This window comes from Carassius gibelio, chromosome B15 (assembly GCF_023724105.1).
Source record: "Carassius gibelio isolate Cgi1373 ecotype wild population from Czech Republic chromosome B15, carGib1.2-hapl.c, whole genome shotgun sequence".
NCBI lineage: Eukaryota > Metazoa > Chordata > Actinopteri > Cypriniformes > Cyprinidae > Carassius > Carassius gibelio.
This window is the reverse complement of record NC_068410.1, coordinates 22,858,639-22,877,218: the sequence shown is the minus strand read 5'-3', so window position 1 is coordinate 22,877,218 and position 18,580 is coordinate 22,858,639. Positions and strand designations below refer to the sequence as shown.

The 18,580-nt window shown below is 40.1% G+C and overlaps 1 protein-coding gene across 6 annotated transcripts in view; it reads right to left on the bottom strand.

The window, feature by feature from the left end:
• dock10 (dedicator of cytokinesis 10) overlaps positions 1-18,580 on the bottom strand; it is a 111,837-nt gene that overhangs the window by 31,849 nt on the left and 61,408 nt on the right. For all 6 annotated transcript variants that reach the window (XM_052577137.1, XM_052577136.1, XM_052577139.1 and 3 more), the window contains exons 2-11: positions 18,340-18,459; positions 13,580-13,669; positions 12,708-12,790; positions 10,926-10,998; positions 10,667-10,807; positions 9,748-9,882; positions 9,463-9,649; positions 6,579-6,664; positions 5,729-5,812; positions 5,466-5,618 (exon numbers count right to left, since the gene is read on the bottom strand). In XM_052577137.1, the coding sequence (XP_052433097.1) occupies positions 5,466-5,618; positions 5,729-5,812; positions 6,579-6,664; positions 9,463-9,649; positions 9,748-9,882; positions 10,667-10,807; positions 10,926-10,998; positions 12,708-12,790; positions 13,580-13,669; positions 18,340-18,459 (1,152 nt within the window). The remainder of the gene's footprint in view (positions 1-5,465; positions 5,619-5,728; positions 5,813-6,578; positions 6,665-9,462; positions 9,650-9,747; positions 9,883-10,666; positions 10,808-10,925; positions 10,999-12,707; positions 12,791-13,579; positions 13,670-18,339; positions 18,460-18,580) is intronic.

The window sequence follows — 18,580 nt, the reverse complement described above, 5'->3', positions numbered from 1 at the left end:
ATGTTTTTTGGGAAACTGAGAAAGCTGAATACATAAGCTTTCATTGATGTGTGGTTTGTTAGGAGGACAGTATTCAGTTGAGATGTGTAAAAAATGTAAAATGTCCTTTAAAGGTGTTCAAAGAAATTCATAGCAATGCATATTAATAATCAAACTGAAGTTTTGATATATTAATGTTAGGAAATGTACAAAATATCTTCATGGAACATGATCTTTACTTAATATCCTAATGATTTTTAGCATCAACGAAAAACTGATAATTTTGACATTGGTTACTCCTACACATATCCCTGTGCTACTGGTTTTGTGCTCCAGGGTCACATATAAGGAGATTAATAAATGATACACTATATACAGCTGAGGATATATGTTTGCACACCCTTTTTGTGTCCTACATTTCTAAAGCCTTTTGTAAACTTTATAGTAATATACATACATATATCCCTCTATATAAGATATTTAAATATTTCCCAGAAGACAGAATAATAACAATTTATTTGATCTTCATTTACAAAAGTTTGCAATCTCTTGTATCTTTCTCGAGCAACAAGCAAATGCAAGTTTTTGTAAAAGTTGATTCCCTCAGTTGCTTTAGATGAGAAAAGCAGGATCTCAACTTCTGTAGGCATCGATGAGACAAGAACAATAATCACAGACACTGATCAAGGGGATGTAAACTTTTGAACAGGATCATCTGTGTAAATGCAGTAATTATTTTTGTCTTGCGCAATATACATGAAAAATGAAATACAAAATATATTAAATGAAAGTAGTACACTGCAAATTATATTTTCTTAGTAGTTTCATTTTGTTTTTGTCTTCTCCTGTACAAATCAAGATACATGAGAAGCAACATGATTTAAGATATTTAGGCTTGTTTTTCAATAAAAAGTAAGCGAGTTTATACTTAAAGGGTTAGTTCACCCAAATAGCAAAATTATGTCATTAATAACTCACCCTTATGCTGTTCCAAACATGTAAGACCTCCTTTTATCTCCAGAACACAGTTTAAGATATTTCAGATTTAGTTCGAGAGCTCGCAGTCCCTGAAGCTGTGTGTACGGTATACTGTCCATGTCCAGAAAGGTAAGAAAAACATCATCAAAGTAGTCCATTAGACATCAGAGGGTCCGTTAGAATATTTTGAAGCATCAAAAATACATTTTGTTCCAAAAATAGCAAAAACTACAACTTTATTCAGCATTGTCTTCTCTTCCATGTCTGTTGTGAGAGAGTTCAAAACAAAGCAGTTTGTGATGTCCAGTACGTGAATGAATCATTCGATGTAACCGGATCTTTTTGAACCAGTTCACCAAATCGAACTGAATCATTTGAAATGGTTCGAGTCTCCAATAAGCATTAAGAGAACTGAAGATGAACACAGAGCCGAGCCAGATAACCGACACACAGAGCGTCTGAACAGAACTGATTCTTTTGGTGATTGATTCTGAACTGATTATGTGCTAGTGTTATGAGCGCGGGTAAACCGAAGGCTTGAATCCGGGCAATCATCGCCGATGACGCCATTACTTCGAGCGCAAAAGAATCGGTTTATTGAATCGAACTGTCTGAAAGAACTACTGGTGATACGAAAACTGTTTAATCAAACTTTTGTTCGTTATCTGGCTCGGCTCGGTGTTCATCTTCAGTTCTCTCTTCACAGCAGTTCAGTCAGTGTACTGTTTGAGTACATGAATTACTCCGGGATATTGGTTTGTTTGAACTTAGAGGGAGTGTCAGCCACATTAAAAAAGTTAACAGCTTAAGTCATTTGTGGATTAATGCATATTAGAGATGAGAACCGTTTAAAACGATTCAGTTCGATTTGGGGAACTGGTTCAAAAAGATCCGGTTACAACGAATGATTCGTTCATGAACCGAATATCACAAACTGCTTGTTTTGAACTCTCTCACAACAGACACGGAAGAGAAGACAATGCTGAATAAAGTCGTAGTTTTTGCTATTTTTACACCAAAATGTATTTTCGATGCTTCAACAAATTCTAACTGACCCTCTGATGTCACATGGTGTCACACACCTGGACTCATTTAGCTTGTTTTTGCCCGTGACCCAGTTTCTGTCTTCCGTGTTTAGTTTGATTAGTTCCCAGGTGTCTATTATCTTCCTCATGTGTTCCATGTCCCTGTTAATTTAATGATTCCATCCACCTGTGTTTCCCCAATTATCTGTTGTACTTAAGCCTTGTCCTTTCAGTTCTGTGTGGTCGGGTCTTCATTACCACTTGCTACTCACTTGTGATCACTTGCTACTTACGTGTGTCTACCTCTGTGCTTCATGTTGGATATCCCCTGTGTTGGATATATTAAAAACCTTATTCCGTTTATCCTCGACTCCGTATTCCTTCAGGCAGCGTAAAACCGTGACAGAAGACCCGACCTTAAAAGAGAAAATAGAAAACTGCGTGTTCTTCCCTCCGTTTTGTTTTTGTTTTTTCACAGTCCTTTCTTTTCTTAGTGTCTATGGATCCCCTCTATCGTCCCGAATTCCTCATCCTCCTGCTGAAGCAGGAAGGACGTTCTCTCGAGGACCATACCAGACAGTTTTTCCTTTTAGCTAATGCCACCAGCTACCCGGACGGCGCGCTCTGCACCTTCTACAACACCAGCCTGAACTCCAAATGCAGAGCGTTGTCGTCCGAAGATGGTCCTCGAGAGGATTTCGCCGCATTCGTGGAGTGGACTCTGGCGAGAAATGGCTCATCTTTCACCATCTGCCCCATAGAGGATCTCGCCAGTCCCACTCCCGACCCAGAGACCAGCCAGCCACCAACTCGCTACACGGAGCCAGAGCCCACCGCAGCCGCAGAGCCCGAGCCATTCACCGACAGGGAACAGGATCTCGAGAGCGCGACTGACCAGGTGTGTGAGCCGGCAACACCGTGCATCGTGGGAGTCCTCGTGGAGATCGAGGGCGTGGAGGAAAGCCCTGCCCACACTCCTGCGACTGAGGGTGAGCTATATGCAGTCTCTGAAGATCATATGGAGCAAGTTCTGGATCTGATGGACTGGTCTATGGAGGTAATCCCTAATTTTCCTGTTTCCCCGCTGGTTCCGTCCAGCCCTGATTCCCCTGTATACCCTCTCAGTCTCCCACTCCTACCTCCTCCAGTCATTTCCTCTGCTCCATTTCCGCTGGTTACGCCCAGCCCTGAGTTTTCTGTTTCTCCGCTGGTTACGCCCAGCCCTGAGTTTTCTGTTTCTCCGCTGGTTACGCCCAGCCCTGAGTTTTCTGTTTCTCCGCTGGTTACGCCCAGCCCTGAGTTTTCTGTTTCTCCGCTGGTTACGCCCAGCCCTGAGTTTCCTGTTTCTCCGCTGGTTACGCCCAGCCCTGAGTTTCCTGTATCTCCGCTGGCTCCGCCCAGCTCTGAATCTACTGTTTCTCCGCTGGTTCCGCCCAGCCCTGAGTTTTCTGTTTCTCCGCTGGTTCCACCCAGCTCTGAATCTTCTGTGTCTCCGCTGGTTCCGCCCAGCTCTGAATTTTCTGTGTCTCCGCTGGTTCCGCCCAGCCCTGAATCTTCTGTGTCTCCTGTATTCCCTCCCAGCCTCCCTCTCCCGCCTCCTCCCAAACCTGCTGGTCCCTCTACTCCTCTTTCGCTGGTTCCGTCCAGTCCTGATCCTCCTGTCCTTCCTCCCATCCTTCTCCTCTCTCCTCCTCCTAGACCAGCCAGTTCCTCGTCATCCCTGCTGGTGCCAGTCAGTCCCGCAGCTCACCCTCAGTCCGCGCCATCGGGGTGCGGTGGTTCGCCGCTGGACTGCCAGTCTCCAGCTCCGCCTTGGCGTGTTAAGGCCCTGTCTCCGCCTCCAGCCTCCGAGCCCTGGACTCCTCCTCGGTCCTTCGACCCAGCGGCTCCGCCTTGGCTCTTAGCTCCCTCGTCTCCACCGTGGCCTGTCATCCCACCTGCTCCACCGGGCTCCCTCGTCCCTCCGGCTCCACCTTGGTCAGTCGTCGACCATCCGCCGCCTCGGGACTCCACTCCTCTGGTTCCACCTCGTCACTCCATCCCTCCGGCTCTGTCAGGCTCCTCCTTCCCTCCAGTTCCACCTCCATCCTCGGTCACTCCGGCTCCACAGCGGTCTGCCAGGACCCCGCCTCTGCCTTGGTCGCCTGAGCCTTCAGCTCCACCTAGGCCCTCCGGATCCTCGACGTCACCCTGGCTCTGCGGCTGTGCTGCTCCATCTTGGGCTCCTCACCCACCGGTGCAGTCTCCGCCTGTCGGCCCCCTGGTGTCGTCGACCCTTCCTTCACCATGGCTCCTCCCGCCGTCGACCCCACCTTGGATCTCCGTCCTGGCTGGTCTCTGGTGGACCATCTGGCTCCTCCTGCTCCTGTCTCCTCCCTGGCTCCTTCCTCCGTCGTCTCCTCCCTGGCTCCTCCTTCTGTGGTCCCTGTCTGCTGGCCCCCTCCTGGAAGTCCGTCCTCCACCGGAACCTCCTCCCAAGTTCCCACCTACGCCTCCCCCTGTTGTTTCTACGGTGCGAGGACGCACCTACCGGGAGGGGGGAGTACTGTCACACACCTGGACTCATTTAGCTTGTTTTTGCCCGTGACCCAGTTTCTGTCTTCCGTGTTTAGTTTGATTAGTTCCCAGGTGTCTATTATCTTCCTCATGTGTTCCATGTCCCTGTTAATTTAATGATTCCATCCACCTGTGTTTCCCCAATTATCTGTTGTACTTAAGCCTTGTCCTTTCAGTTCTGTGTGGTCGGGTCTTCATTACCACTTGCTACTCACTTGTGATCACTTGCTACTTACGTGTGTCTACCTCTGTGCTTCATGTTGGATATCCCCTGTGTTGGATATATTAAAAACCTTATTCCGTTTATCCTCGACTCCGTATTCCTTCAGGCAGCGTAAAACCGTGACACATGGACTACTTTGATGATGTTTTTCTTACCTTTCTGGACATGGACAGTAGACCGTACACACAGCTTCAATGGAGGGACTGAGAGCTCTCGGACTAAATCTAAAATATCTTAAACTGTGTTCAGAAGATAAACGGAGGTCTCACAGGTTTGGAACGACATGAGGGTGAGTTATTAATGACATCATTAAGATTTTTGGGTGAATTATCCCTTTAATAAAAAATCATTTATCCATGGAGAAAGAAAAAAAAAAACATATTTTTTAAAACATGAAAAAGCTATTTTCTTAAGAAATTTGTTTATCAAGTAAATGTCATAATAATGTCAAGTAAAGTCATGATTAGAGAATGTAAGATATTTAACAGAAAAATAAAATGCTAAGAAATATATATATATATATATATATATATATATATATTTCATAATGTCCTACATTTAAAACAAAATGCATTGTTTAATGAAATCTGTTCTTTTGAATGATAAAGATTCTGCAAGGAGTATGCAAACAAATATATGTGCTACTGAACTATTGTATTTCTCTGAATGAATGTTCTGTTGTGATAGAGGACATGAGCTCGTACGTTAGTCACAGGCTCGGTCTCGGCCTCGTTGACGCAGCCCTGCAGTGTGAGGTTGAGCGAGCAGCAGGAGATCATCAGTCTCTTCCCGAGCCTCTCATCGAACGGCTGGACAGAAGCAGACTCCCCAAACTCTATCCTGGGGCTCCTCGAAACCTTCAACACAAAGCATGCGCTTCTCACACACCAAAATAACAACCACAGTGAAATGCCCTGCACAAACCCCCTCAAACAATACAATCTCTTCATGAAACAGAAAGACGTACTGGGATATCAGGATCCAGAGAGAACAGGTTGAGTCTTTCCTCTCGTCTGGCAGCTCTGGCTGATTCCTCTGTCTCAGAAATATACTGAAACATCACAACATCAGTGTTAGTCATGAACAGTGCTCTATCACAGAGCGTTAATGAGATGTTTATGTGTTTTTATATGTACATGATAAATATACACAGTACATACAAATATTATGTGAACAAAAACTTTTTTTTTTGGATGAAATTAATCAATAATTTGAAAATATATTATAATATATTAGTAAATTCATTTCAGGGGCAAGAAAATACATTTCAGTAGTTTTATTTAAGTTAAATACAAATGTGGATGGCCTAATAGAGAATAAAAGTATTATTAATAATGGTTAATCAAATATATGAATGCATTTTCTCGGACTGAAATGTACAGAGGTCAAAATATATTTTTGAAAGCTTAAAAAAAATAAAATAAATAAAACTATATATATATATATATATATATATATATATATATATATATATATATATATATAAGGGCCAAATATATATTAGTAGAGAATACATAAGTATATTATCAGATAATTTTTAGCTAATATAGTTTGAAAAATATTTTATAAAATATAATATAGAAATATATTTTATGAAATACATGTTATATTTTATAAAATTATATTATACTTTTACATTTTTTTGATGCATGTGAATGTTCACTCACAATATTAGCAGGATCTTTCCTTTGTCAACCCTGTTTTTAGCCCTCTGATTTAATAACTGTTCAAAGGTGAATGCATCAAGGCCGTTTCCGTTTTTTTCAGAAGGAGGATGTAATGATAGCTTCTCTAAGATGTAACAACACATTAATTACCTTGGCCAGCTCAGGGTGGATTCCGTTTTCAGTTGTTTCCTCATTTTTTTGAACAGGGACATGATTCGATGATGCATCAATGATCTCTGAGCAACAACAAAAACACATTTCAGCTGAAAATGCAATTAACAAAAGCTCAATAAAATTATATAGTGATGGTCACAGATTGGATTCACAGATTGGTCACATGGATTTTGATCACACTTCATGTGTGTTTCTGTATCAGGTGATCACTTTAATCAGACTGAATATGCGTTTTTTTGTATCAGCTAAGTATGAGAAGGATTCTGTCCCAAATTCAGCCTCTGTGGCCCTCTCCTACCACCACCAGAGGGAACCATCACCAGAGTACTAACCAGCCTTTTCAGACTTCACTTCCCACAATACCCCATGCCTGAGACTGATCATCTGAATAGGTGTTTCCCTTTGCACATGGATCCTAACACCACTGTCTCCTCGTTACAGAAGACTTCCCCTTAGTGTTTTGAGAGCCTGGATGGTAGGTTATTGTGAAGTCGAATCTGGTGAAGACCAGTGACCATCGTGCCTTTCTGTGAATGAGTCTTATTGTCTGATTTCAGATATTGCAGATTGCGGTGATCGGTGAGTAAAGTAAAGGGGTGTTTGGATCCCTCGAGCCAGTGATGCCACTTCTCAAAAGTGATCTTCATTGCAAGAAGTTCTCGATGGCCCACATCATAATTTTGTTCGATGGGATTGAGCTTGCAGGAGTAAAAGCATGATGTCTTCAATATAAACAATGACCCAGCGATTTGACATGCCTCTGAACACATTGTTGCTGAAGGCCTGGAACACTGAAGGGCTGTTGGCAAGCCCGAAAGGCACAACAACATACTCATAGTGCCCAGTTGTTGTAGAGAAAGCAGTCTTCCATTCATCACCCTCACAGATGCAAATGAGATCGTATGCACTGCGAAGTTTCAGCTTGGTGAAGTATCTTGCCTTTTGGAGCTGTTCCAGGGCTACAGGGACTAGTCCCCCCTTCCTCAAATCTTACCCTGGAGGTCCAATGCACTGCAGAGTTTAGCTCCATCCCTGGTCAAAGTCACCTGCCTGTGATTTCCTAATGATCCCAAAGACATTGATTGGCATTGATTAGCATGCTCAGGTGTGTTTGATTAGGGTTAGCGCTAAACTCTGCTGGAAAGTGGATCTCGAGGTCCTGATTTGAGGATCCCTGGACTAGAGGAAAGGGGTAGTGAAACATGATAGTGATGTCATTGAGTCCTCGGGAATCAATGCAGGGACGAAGACCTCCATCTTTCTTTTTGACAAAGAAGAACCCAGCACAGGCAAGTGATGTGGATGGTCTAATAAAACCTTTAGAGAGTTCCTCTTCAATATATGACTTCATAGCCTCAGCTTCCGGTTGAGATAGGGGAAAAACCCTTGCCATGGGACAATGTGAACCATGTTGGAGATTGATGGCACAGGCACCTGTTCTATGAGGAGGTAGTTGGGAACGTTTGATCTTACTGAAGGCCTCTGTGGTATTCAGCAGGGAGTTGAAACACAGGCGTGACATCCTTCTCCTCTCTGACGTGAGTAGCGTTGAGCCAATTGTGATGGCAGGACTCTGACCATTGAATAATCTGTCCTCTGGACCATGAAATACAGGGGTTGTGCTTCTCTAGCCAGGGAAGTCCCAGGATGATAGGGGTTCGTGGAGATTGAAATATGAAGAGGCGGATAGATTCGGTTTGAAATTTCCAGAAAGGAGATTTAGAAAATGATGACAGATCTAATAGAAAATGATGTGAATTAGGGAGATTATCAGATGATCTATCTGAAGGATTTGTGAGATCACTTCTAGAGCCTATTAAGAGTTTTTCACACACACAAAAGTTCCTTAGCAGATAGTGTAGACAAATAGACAAATCTTACTACATTAAATTTGGTGTTTCAAACCGGTCTCAAGGGGAAACAATATACAATAAATGAATTAATGAAGTCCTCAAGAGACAGCTTTGCATAAAGAATTTGTTAAATATATTTATTGTATCTTCCTATGCATTTTTTAAAGTAACTTAACACTGAAAGTAATAAAGAATCATTTGAAGATTTTCTATTTGATTATAAAATCACACCTTCTTCATCTTTAAATTAAAATCCTTGAAGATTTTTGGGGAGGCTCTTGTTTTGAAAAAGACCCAGAGTACTGTGTAACTTATAGGCCAATTTCCATGTTGGACATAGATCTTAAGTTGCTTTCCAAAATCCTTGTGCTATGGCTGGAGAAAATACTTCCTTCTATCATTACTGGAGGCCAAACAGAGTTCATCAAGGGTAGACGTTGCAGTCATAATATTACGCCTGTTTCACACATGATCCGAACGCAGCACGTACAGAAGCCCACTGTGCTTTAACATTAGATGTGTTTACAGTGCACAAGCGTGTTGTTTGAGTAAAGGTGTTGTTCTCTGACCACCAGCTTTTTGCACAGATGCAGGTGTCAGCTTCTCCTTCACACGAAATCACATCCTGTGCGGTGCATTTCACATAAAACATTTACCTTATCATTTAGACCACTTTAGTTATTCTTGCAACTCCTGGTAAGTGTTTTAGTTTTCTTTGCTTTGTCAAGAGCTTAATAGGATGACTGTGAATAACTAATGGAAAAATTACTACACTTTAATTCAATGTGTGCGTCATAGTAAAAACAGAATTGGTGCAGAAATGATCATTGCACTGATCCCTTCAATGCATTTTCTGTGCCGCATCTCAATGCATGGAAAAAAATCCATGGTGCATATACAGATCATAGGTGAAACAGCATTAGACAACTTTTAATCGTCATTGACCTTTCTTGCAAATGCAACATTGACACACATCATTCGTTCTGTACTTCTCTGTAAGCCCTCACCCTGTCTGCTGTCGCTCAGGTCCGTGCTCTTGCGATCCAGAGCCGGGCCGTCCGGAGGGCTGATCTGCAGGATGCGTGTGAGAGTGTTGATCCAATCGTCCATGTCTTGCTCGTTCTCAGCAGCCAGGACAAAATATGTCACTTCGTTCATTTTCAACTCAAAGGCGTGTTTCCTCAGCCGGTTATTCTGAGGGAACCCAGACACCAGAATAAATATCAGTCGCTGGTCTCCTCAAGGTTATTAATGTATGCTGAACCGCTTTAAAAACGTATATCTTTACTGACCTGAACCACCCCGGTGCACGAGTCCAGAAATATACAGCCTTTAGGCTCTTTTGATATTTTCTCATCTTTATAGAAGTTCATGATGTAAGAGTTGTCAGATAGTTGAGTCAACTGAAAATACCTGCGCTTGAAGGACTGGGAAAACACAAGCATCAAGAAAGTCAAAAACAAGCAATGGCCAATCAGCAATATTTTTCACTCCAGTAGTTCCTTTTATAGCTTTGAATTTGTGAATTAAATAAAATGAATGAATGAAAATAAATGAATGAAAATTTGATGAATTTAGAGAAGAGAGAAGTCTACCATACTAGAAAACACAGTCTGGCCTAATGAAAGTATCAGTGCAACTATGTAAGTACTCAGTTCATCCAAGAGTTTCTTCATCAGATCTGGAGAAATGCAGCATTGCATCAGTGTCTCATCAATGGATGCTCTGCAGTGAATGGGTGCCGTCAGATTGAGTCCAAACAGCTGATAAACACATCACAAAAAAATAAAAAAAGTCCATAATCCATAATAACACTTCCTCCGGTGAAGAAGTGCATTTTCTTGATCTGTGCAGATTTCTCTCCTGATTCAGACCAGAACACTTTTTCACTGGAGGAAGTGTTATTCTGGATTATATACTCTACTGTATTTGAGTTAAAATCATCTTAATGCTGGATGTGTTTCAGGTTTTGTCTTCTCCAGATGTTATCTGATGGACTGGAGTGCTATGGATTATTGTGATGTTTTTATCAGACTCTCATTCTGACGGCACCCATTCACTGCAGAGCATCCATTGATGAGACACTGATGTAATGCTACATTTCTACAAATCTGATGAAAAAACGAACTCATCTATATCTTGGTTGGGATTTTTCATTCTTTTTAAATGATCACATGTCAAATGCAGATGTGTGAGAGATGTGCATCTCACCCGGACGGTGATACTGTTGTTGACAGTGCTGTTAAAGTTTCCTTTATAGAGCCAGCCGGACTTAAAAACCCCGATTCCCCCTGCACCTCCACTTCCTGCTCCACCTCCTCCTCCTTTAGACGACGACAGAGACGTGGTGTCCTACACAATAAATAAATCAATAAAAAATATTATAAAGTGCATTTGCAAATTTAACACTCTCCAGGTTCACTTTATTTATGAATCCTTGTGTAAATTCAGCTTGATGCGTGGTGCTGACCTCATCTTTGTCCACGTCTTCATGGTCGATCTCGAAGGAGTGCGAGGGCAACTTCTCTGATTTACACAGCTTCCTATCAGGCAGAAGAAATACAGAGAGACGAGTTTGTGATTAATACCGGCACCTTCTAGCATTTTCAGGAAGGCAGAAATATACATCATATCATATCTCTTTTGAATATTATTATATATTTCAAAAGAGATGTTTCATGAATCACTACTCCCATTCATTCAGAAAACAAAAGCGTCAGTGACAAGGCTGTGAATACACTACAATCATCAGTGTGCTGATAAATCCTGCTCTCCTACTGAAAGAGGTTGTATTTTCCACATCACGTGGTGCTTTCACTCCTTTCAGTCAGCTTTACTCTGACAGGACCCCACACAGGTGCCCTTTCTGCTGCCTGCCTCAGTGCTCTTGAAAAGCAGAGCTCTTTGTGTCTGTCCTGTGTGTCAGAGACAGTTTATCCAGCACACACACACACACACACACACTTTCTCTGCTCTGAGCTGCTCTTAGTCTACAGCACCAGTGCTTTCGTCCCTGCGTGCCGCTAGTCTCTGGTGTGTGTTGTTGTTATTGTTGACTGCACATCTGGACATGTACAAATACAATCACAGGATCTTTATTTATTCACCTGTTTACTGCAGTTAAAACTATATTATTTAAGGAATTTGTTATCTTGTTACTTTCTTCTGTTGGAGATTGTTGTTATAAACTACAGCAGTGTTAGTGCCGATCTATCAACACAATAACATTCATACGGCTCTTTGTAAGAAATAATAATATATTTATACTGATAAAGCATTGTTGTTAAATAACTGTGTCAAATAATTGAATATGTTTAATATAATATTGCAAAGTGATGATGACATAATTTCAATAAATCTCCTGCAATGTTGAAGTGATACAGTTTTTGACTGTGGAGCATTTTCTGATTTATTTTTTCTAATAAACTTGACCTTTTCTTTCAGTTACTGGCAGTGTTGGGAAGATTACTTACCCTTTTTAAAATGTAATACGTATTGTAACTATTTCAGATTCTTTATTAAAATAATGTAACTTATTACATGTGATTGTCTTTAGTTAAGATTACAATAATATCCTCAAAATCATACTTCACATCTTTTTACTTTGCGATCGTTCTGAGGTTAATGCAATTTGGGAAAGAAATGAATTATATCTGTATGTGTGTGAAAATATTAAGATGTGACCCCTTTTGTATTTGTATCTTTTTCATAAGTAACTGTAATTTAATGACACTTTTCTTAGTAACTGTAACAGATTTGAGTTACATTTATTTAGGGTAACACTTTATTTAAAGGTGTCTCTGTTACACGTTACATGTACCTTATACTATAATTACAATCAGTTAAGCATAATTACATCAAAGCAACACTAAACCGAATCCTAAACCTAACCATATAGTAAATGCATGTAGTTAACTAAGTATAATGACTCTGTAACAATGACACCTTAAAATAAAGTGTAACATTATTTTGTTTCATGCAACTGTTTAATCCCAAACACTGGTTACTGGATCTTCTTCAAGTTTAATCACACCCGAATATGAAGAAGAAGCAACAAATATATACCACAAATACATTTTCTACTGGTTATCGCTTCGGAAATGTGCTCCTCATTTGCATAAAGTTAAAGATTATGCAAGGTCGGTTCTGTTTTGTCCTTGTCAAGCAAGGCACTTATTTTTGAATGACTAAATTAAATTTTTTCTTTCCCACATTAAAATCCTCATCTGTAAGAGAGATGAGTGAGCTGTACCTGGGCAGCGTGCGGTAGTCCCCTGCATACTCTTCATACTGATACTGGATCACATGCAGCTGAGAGTTGTAATACTGACAGGCCTGTAGAAGAAGAAGAAGAAGAAGAAGAAGAAGAAGAAGAAGAAGAAGAAGAAGAAGAAGAAGAAGAACAGACAGAGGTTCATCTACTGGAGCAGCTGAATGAATGACAAAAAGCATTCACTGCACTTCAAACACCCTTCAGAAGTGTATCATTTATGACCGCTCGAATATTAAATATGTTTGATGTAAATTCCAAAGGCTAAACGTTTCCTAAACAACAAATAAGCAAAAATAAAACAGTTCTACAGTTTTCCCACCTGACAAATGAACAAGAATCTGTTACTAATGTTTAAAAGAATTGTAAGCAGTTGATAGGTTCTGCACCCAAACATGCTCCTTAATGAAACAGACACGCACCTCAGACTACATTATTCTTCTACTATACACTATTTTAGTACATAATGTCCCGTCAGGTTCAGAACCACTGGAAACGGAAGTATATGTGAAACTTTTGGCGGTTCAAGGATAAAAATGAGGAGATAATATTAAAAATATCTACTCTGGTGTTGTTCTGTGTGTTAACGGAAGTATTAGTAAGAAATCTGGATGACATAAGTGTGAGTAAATGACGACAGTTTTCATTCCTGGCTGATGTTTCTCTTAAACAAAACTAAGTACTGTTTTATGCCAAAAAACATTAAAAATACTTAATCTTTGATTAATAATATGCATTGCTAAGGACGTAATTTGGACAACTTTAAATGCGATTTTCTGAAGATTTGTGCACCCTCAGATTCCAGATTTTCTAATGGTAGTATCTCAGTATTGAGAGTTATGATCTGAACTCACCTGTCTGACCAGCAGACATTCAGCGTGTGTGTCGGCTCCCTCGGGCACAGTGGACTTCAGCGTTCTCCGCTCCACAGGAACAGTGGACACCTGGAGACACACAAACACAAGAGATGAAAACTGTCTGACTCTCACTTCAACAAGAAGCTGCTGGAGCAAGACGTGTGAGTGTGACGATGAAGTCAGGAGACTTTTTCAACAGAATCATCTCTGCTTTTTCTGTCATTCTTCAGAGTACCGAGCTGATCATGTAAGCAGTCGACACAGTGATATTTGTGCCCATTACTCTGATTTCAGATTTAAACAGGGTAAGCTGTGTTCTGCTGGTTTAATGAAGTGCAGATGCATGATATGTGACAGGAGAGCATCCAAAAAATTAGACTTTTTCTTGACCCGAGACATTTTTGTAAAAATGTTCTCATCCCATGCAGCTAAAGAATAAGTGGCACAGCCGTAGAAACTTGAAATATGAGAATGAGTCTCTGCAAGTTTCCCGCTGACATTTTGTAACACCTTTAATGCTTTATTTAACATCACAACTCAAAAAACAGAGAATATAGTAGTAATCCACTGAGTTTCTCATATTTGTTGCTTATTCTTCACATACAAGTGTGATTTGACCTTGAATAACATCCAATATTCCAGTAACAACTTTTTATTAAGACTAAATCATCTGAAGAACGTGTATTGAGAACGACACTGAAGGAGATAAACTCTTCTGGCATCAAAAAGGGACTTTTCCTCTAGAAAAGGCCACAGAAATATTTAATTATTTTTTCCCCCCTCTGGGAAAGAACCAAATATTTTTTAGACTTGTTAGGGCAGTTTACTTGCATTGCTGGGATAATTTACATGCACTGGTAAATTCAATAAATTGATCTTTGGTAGTTATCAGTGTATTGGTTTGCTCAATGCTGGCAAAAAATGCCATTAAAATTAATAAAATGCCCCAGAAATTCAAGACATGGGTGCAAAATTATGAGTTCTTGTTTTAGTTCTGCAATATCACACAAGCAAGAATGTGGTGGTTACTGGCGGTTTTAATTTAGTTTCATATTTAAAAAATATGACCTTTTAATAATGTGATTTTTAATACATTAATCTAGGAGAATTATGTATGCAGTTGTAATTGCAATGTAAATGCATTCATTTCACCTGAGCTGAATAAAGCAGTCTGGGTAAAAACATCTAAACATCTTCCAGCTTATGTGCCAATTCTGCTCGGCAAAGGTGATATTGGTTTCATTCGATTGGTGCATGTCTAGGGCTGGGATAAACGATTATTTTTTAAACGATTAATCTAGCGATTATTTTTTCGATGCATCGATTAATCTAACGATTAATTTTTTCAGACCGATTCGATTTCGATTATCTCCCCATTAATTGACTACTAACAATTTATACATGTTGATTTAGATATCTGAATGAAAAAAAACATGAATTCCTTAACATTGCAATATATGTTTATTGCTCTTAAAATTACAAAATAAAAGACTGACTAAGAATGCATTATTTTGCACTTGTATAGAGATAGCATTCAATAAAACCTTGAAGCCTTGAAAACACATAGCTTACTGAAACAAGCTTACTGAACACATAGGGCCTAGCTTACTGAAAAACAGTTCTTCTTTCAGATGAAAATAACAACTTGATGTCTAGCATTCAATAAAAAAGGTCACCCAAAATACTTGTTTAGAGCAATTGAAAGAATACAGTAACCAATGTAAACTTGAGGGGTTTACCTAATACAGAGAGTGCTTTTCCACAAAAAATAAAAATTAAAATTGAACAGTGGGAGCCAGCAGCCTGTCATGGAGAAAAAAAAATATCCGAATGCTCCACGTGAAACTTTGGCGTTCCACCCTTAACGTATTTTTTTCGTCGACGTCATCGATGACCTCCACGTGTTGTCCGACGCGATGCATGTCTGATATTGCTTATTATTCTTATTTGATTTAGAATTGAACTTGATTCAATTTAAATTGTTAATTCACCCCAAAAATTTAATTCTGTCATGAATAACTCACCCTCATGTCGTTCCAAAGCCGTAAGACCTCCGTTCATCTCCGAAACACGAATTAAGATATTTTCGATGAAATACGAGAGCTCTCTGACCCTCCATAGACAGCAAGGACATCAGGGTGAGTAATTCATGAAAGGATTTTTTTTTTTTTTTTTTTTTGGTGAACTATCCCTTTAAGAATTTTTTTTTTTCTCATTAATGGAAAATTTGTGGTAAGTGTGTGTCACTGATGGTAAAAGATTATCATTACTTAAATGCTTAAAGTTTATGTCATGATTTTATGTGGAACAAGGTCTTTGTCCATCTATCTATATTATAAAATATCTATATCTACCTTATTAATCCTTTGCTTTTGCATAAAGATCTTGAAATCACTTTCTCATAACAAAACAGAAAGGCACATGATGCAACCCTCCTGAACACCAAATATACTACTGAAATGTTTTTTAGTTATATTTTAGTTACAAATGCCTCGTCTTTCGAGATGATCGTGACTGTCTAAACTGGAATCAGATCATGAGTTTTCCGTTTAGTGTCTTTAATCCTGTCAGAGTCGTTTTACATGTTGCTTCATGGAGTTCTGGAGAGAGAATAATCTTAGTTTCATTTGCGTGCAAAGCTGATTTTTAGTCTTGTGCTGTTAACTTTGAAAAAGCTGCTCAGCACAACTGTCTTTTCACTGCAGCACACTAAAAGCAAAGCAACACGGACAAAAGTGCAACATTGTAGCACAATATACCATGTGGAAATACATTATGATTGTTATTTTCTATTAGGCCTGTATTTGTGCTCAGTCTGTAGAGCTGCTGGCAGAACTGTTATTGTGGAAAGCATAAAACACATAAAAAAACGAATGTTAGGATTTACTAAAGACACGCTGAGAAATGAGCAAAGAAAGGGAGTAGACATACTTATTTCTGCACTCTGCCTTATTGCATATGCATTTGTAGGAGTTTACCTTTCAGATGCAATATTTATGAGAGGAGAGTATTTCAATAAATCATTTACCACCAGTCAGTATTTACGCCATTACTAAGTGCCCCCCAAAAAGCACATTTTAACCCATTTGTGCATGGGTTGTTAGCAGATTACACACACATGATTGTTGGCTCGAGCTAATTAGCGCTGCTCTTGGTGGATTGTGTTGGTCATTATGGAACGGATCTGCATCTGTTTTCTTTACTTTGCACATTGTCAGTAAAACACCCACAGAACTTTCCACTTCTATTTGTGCTTTTATGTGATTGCGGTCTCAAACTAATTTGTTCTCACTCTGCAAGCGTTCACACCTCTCTCTAGTACGAGACATAGAGTTAATTTATCTTTTGTTTTATTCACCTTTATTTCTTGCCAGAGAGAGAGTGCGGCCCATTTTCAAGCCAGTAGTTAAATCAGAGATGTTCGTATTATGGAGAGACAACTTCAGCGACTGGAGAAAGTGTAATGACCGGCTGGGGTCACATGTGCCTCGATAACCAATCAGAAGACATCAATCAATCACACATAAAACATGACTTAGTCTTTGCCTTTCTAATGCACTTTAAATCTGTTAATCATATAAAGCAACTGCTTCTCCATTCATATGGATTGACACCTTTATGATGCTTGTGACCCTAGGTTTTGATAACCTGGACTGGCATACACTGTGTATCGAAGATAAACCAAAGTTTCTGTCGTCAGCAAGTCATTTCCTATGGTGCCTATAGTTAGTGCAGTCAGAGGAAAGACTACAACATCTGGCTCAGCCGTCTCTCGAGTTTTCTGCGTATGTCAGCATGACATCAGAGCAACATTACTCATCTCAAATGAGCCTGCTGTTTGAGCATATCACAGAAATGAAGTGCTAACAACTGAATTCTACCTGACTCTAAATTATCTGTGACTTAAAAAAGCACTTCAAAAAGATATGAACATAATCTGAGAGTATATTCAGCGTATTAAAGTCTCTCCTCCCTCCATTGACATTCATTTAAAAAAAGGTCTCTCATCTCTTCCCCAGTCAACCGCAAGAAGTTTTTTTTTTTTTGGTATTTTCTTTCCCAACCTTAGAGGCTCTGCTTTAATGAAGATGTGCGGTCGGGGAAGATGTAGCTTCCCCAACCACATGTGCTTTTATTTTGGAAAATTACGCAGTACTTTCCACACAATGACTGTTTATAGTGACCATGTCCATCAGTCTCCAAAAATATAACACAAGTTGTGATATATCCACAGCAACAGTTCCACCGTCCACCAGAAGAGGTCCCAATCACATCTGACGTGGACTCGAGATACGCTGCATCTGGAATTCATTTATTAACGCTTGTGTGTGTGTATATTCACTGTATCTACTGCCGGTTTCTCTGGATTATTTAGCTTGATTGCTGATTTGGATTTGTTGGCCTGTCTTTCTCCATCTTTCATCATGAACACAGTAATACGAGGTGTTATGTTAGTGTGTGCCCACTCAGAAGTCGCACTAGCCGTATTTATATTTGTGCAATGTTAAGCCCAGATCTGTGAAAGAGGATGTGGTCAGAAAGACCTCGGCTGTTTTCAGTTTTAACGCATGCACGCAGTCATTCAACACTTACTTCATGACTCTTTGTACATTCCCACACCTTTCAAAAAAGACCCTTTTTTAGAGCACTTTCTGAATGTCAGAAACACACACACATCATCGTGAGATGTGAATGCGTGGATGCCACAGATCCGCACAGGCAAACACTCGCACACGAAGAGAGAGCGAGGCACTCACGGTGAAGTCGAGGTCTGGGAACAACAGGAGATCTTGAAGAGGATCTTCTCTGAGCTCAGGCTCCAGCTCCGAAATCACCGCCTCGTAGTCCAGAGGGTCGATCAGTTTGGGCTTCTCATGCTGGGACATACAGAGAAAAACATCATCACCAACAATAACAGAATGCAAGAGTGTCAGTGACACTGATTTTACATTTGTACCGAGTGTTAAAACTGCTTAGAGGGGTCAGCTGATGCGATTT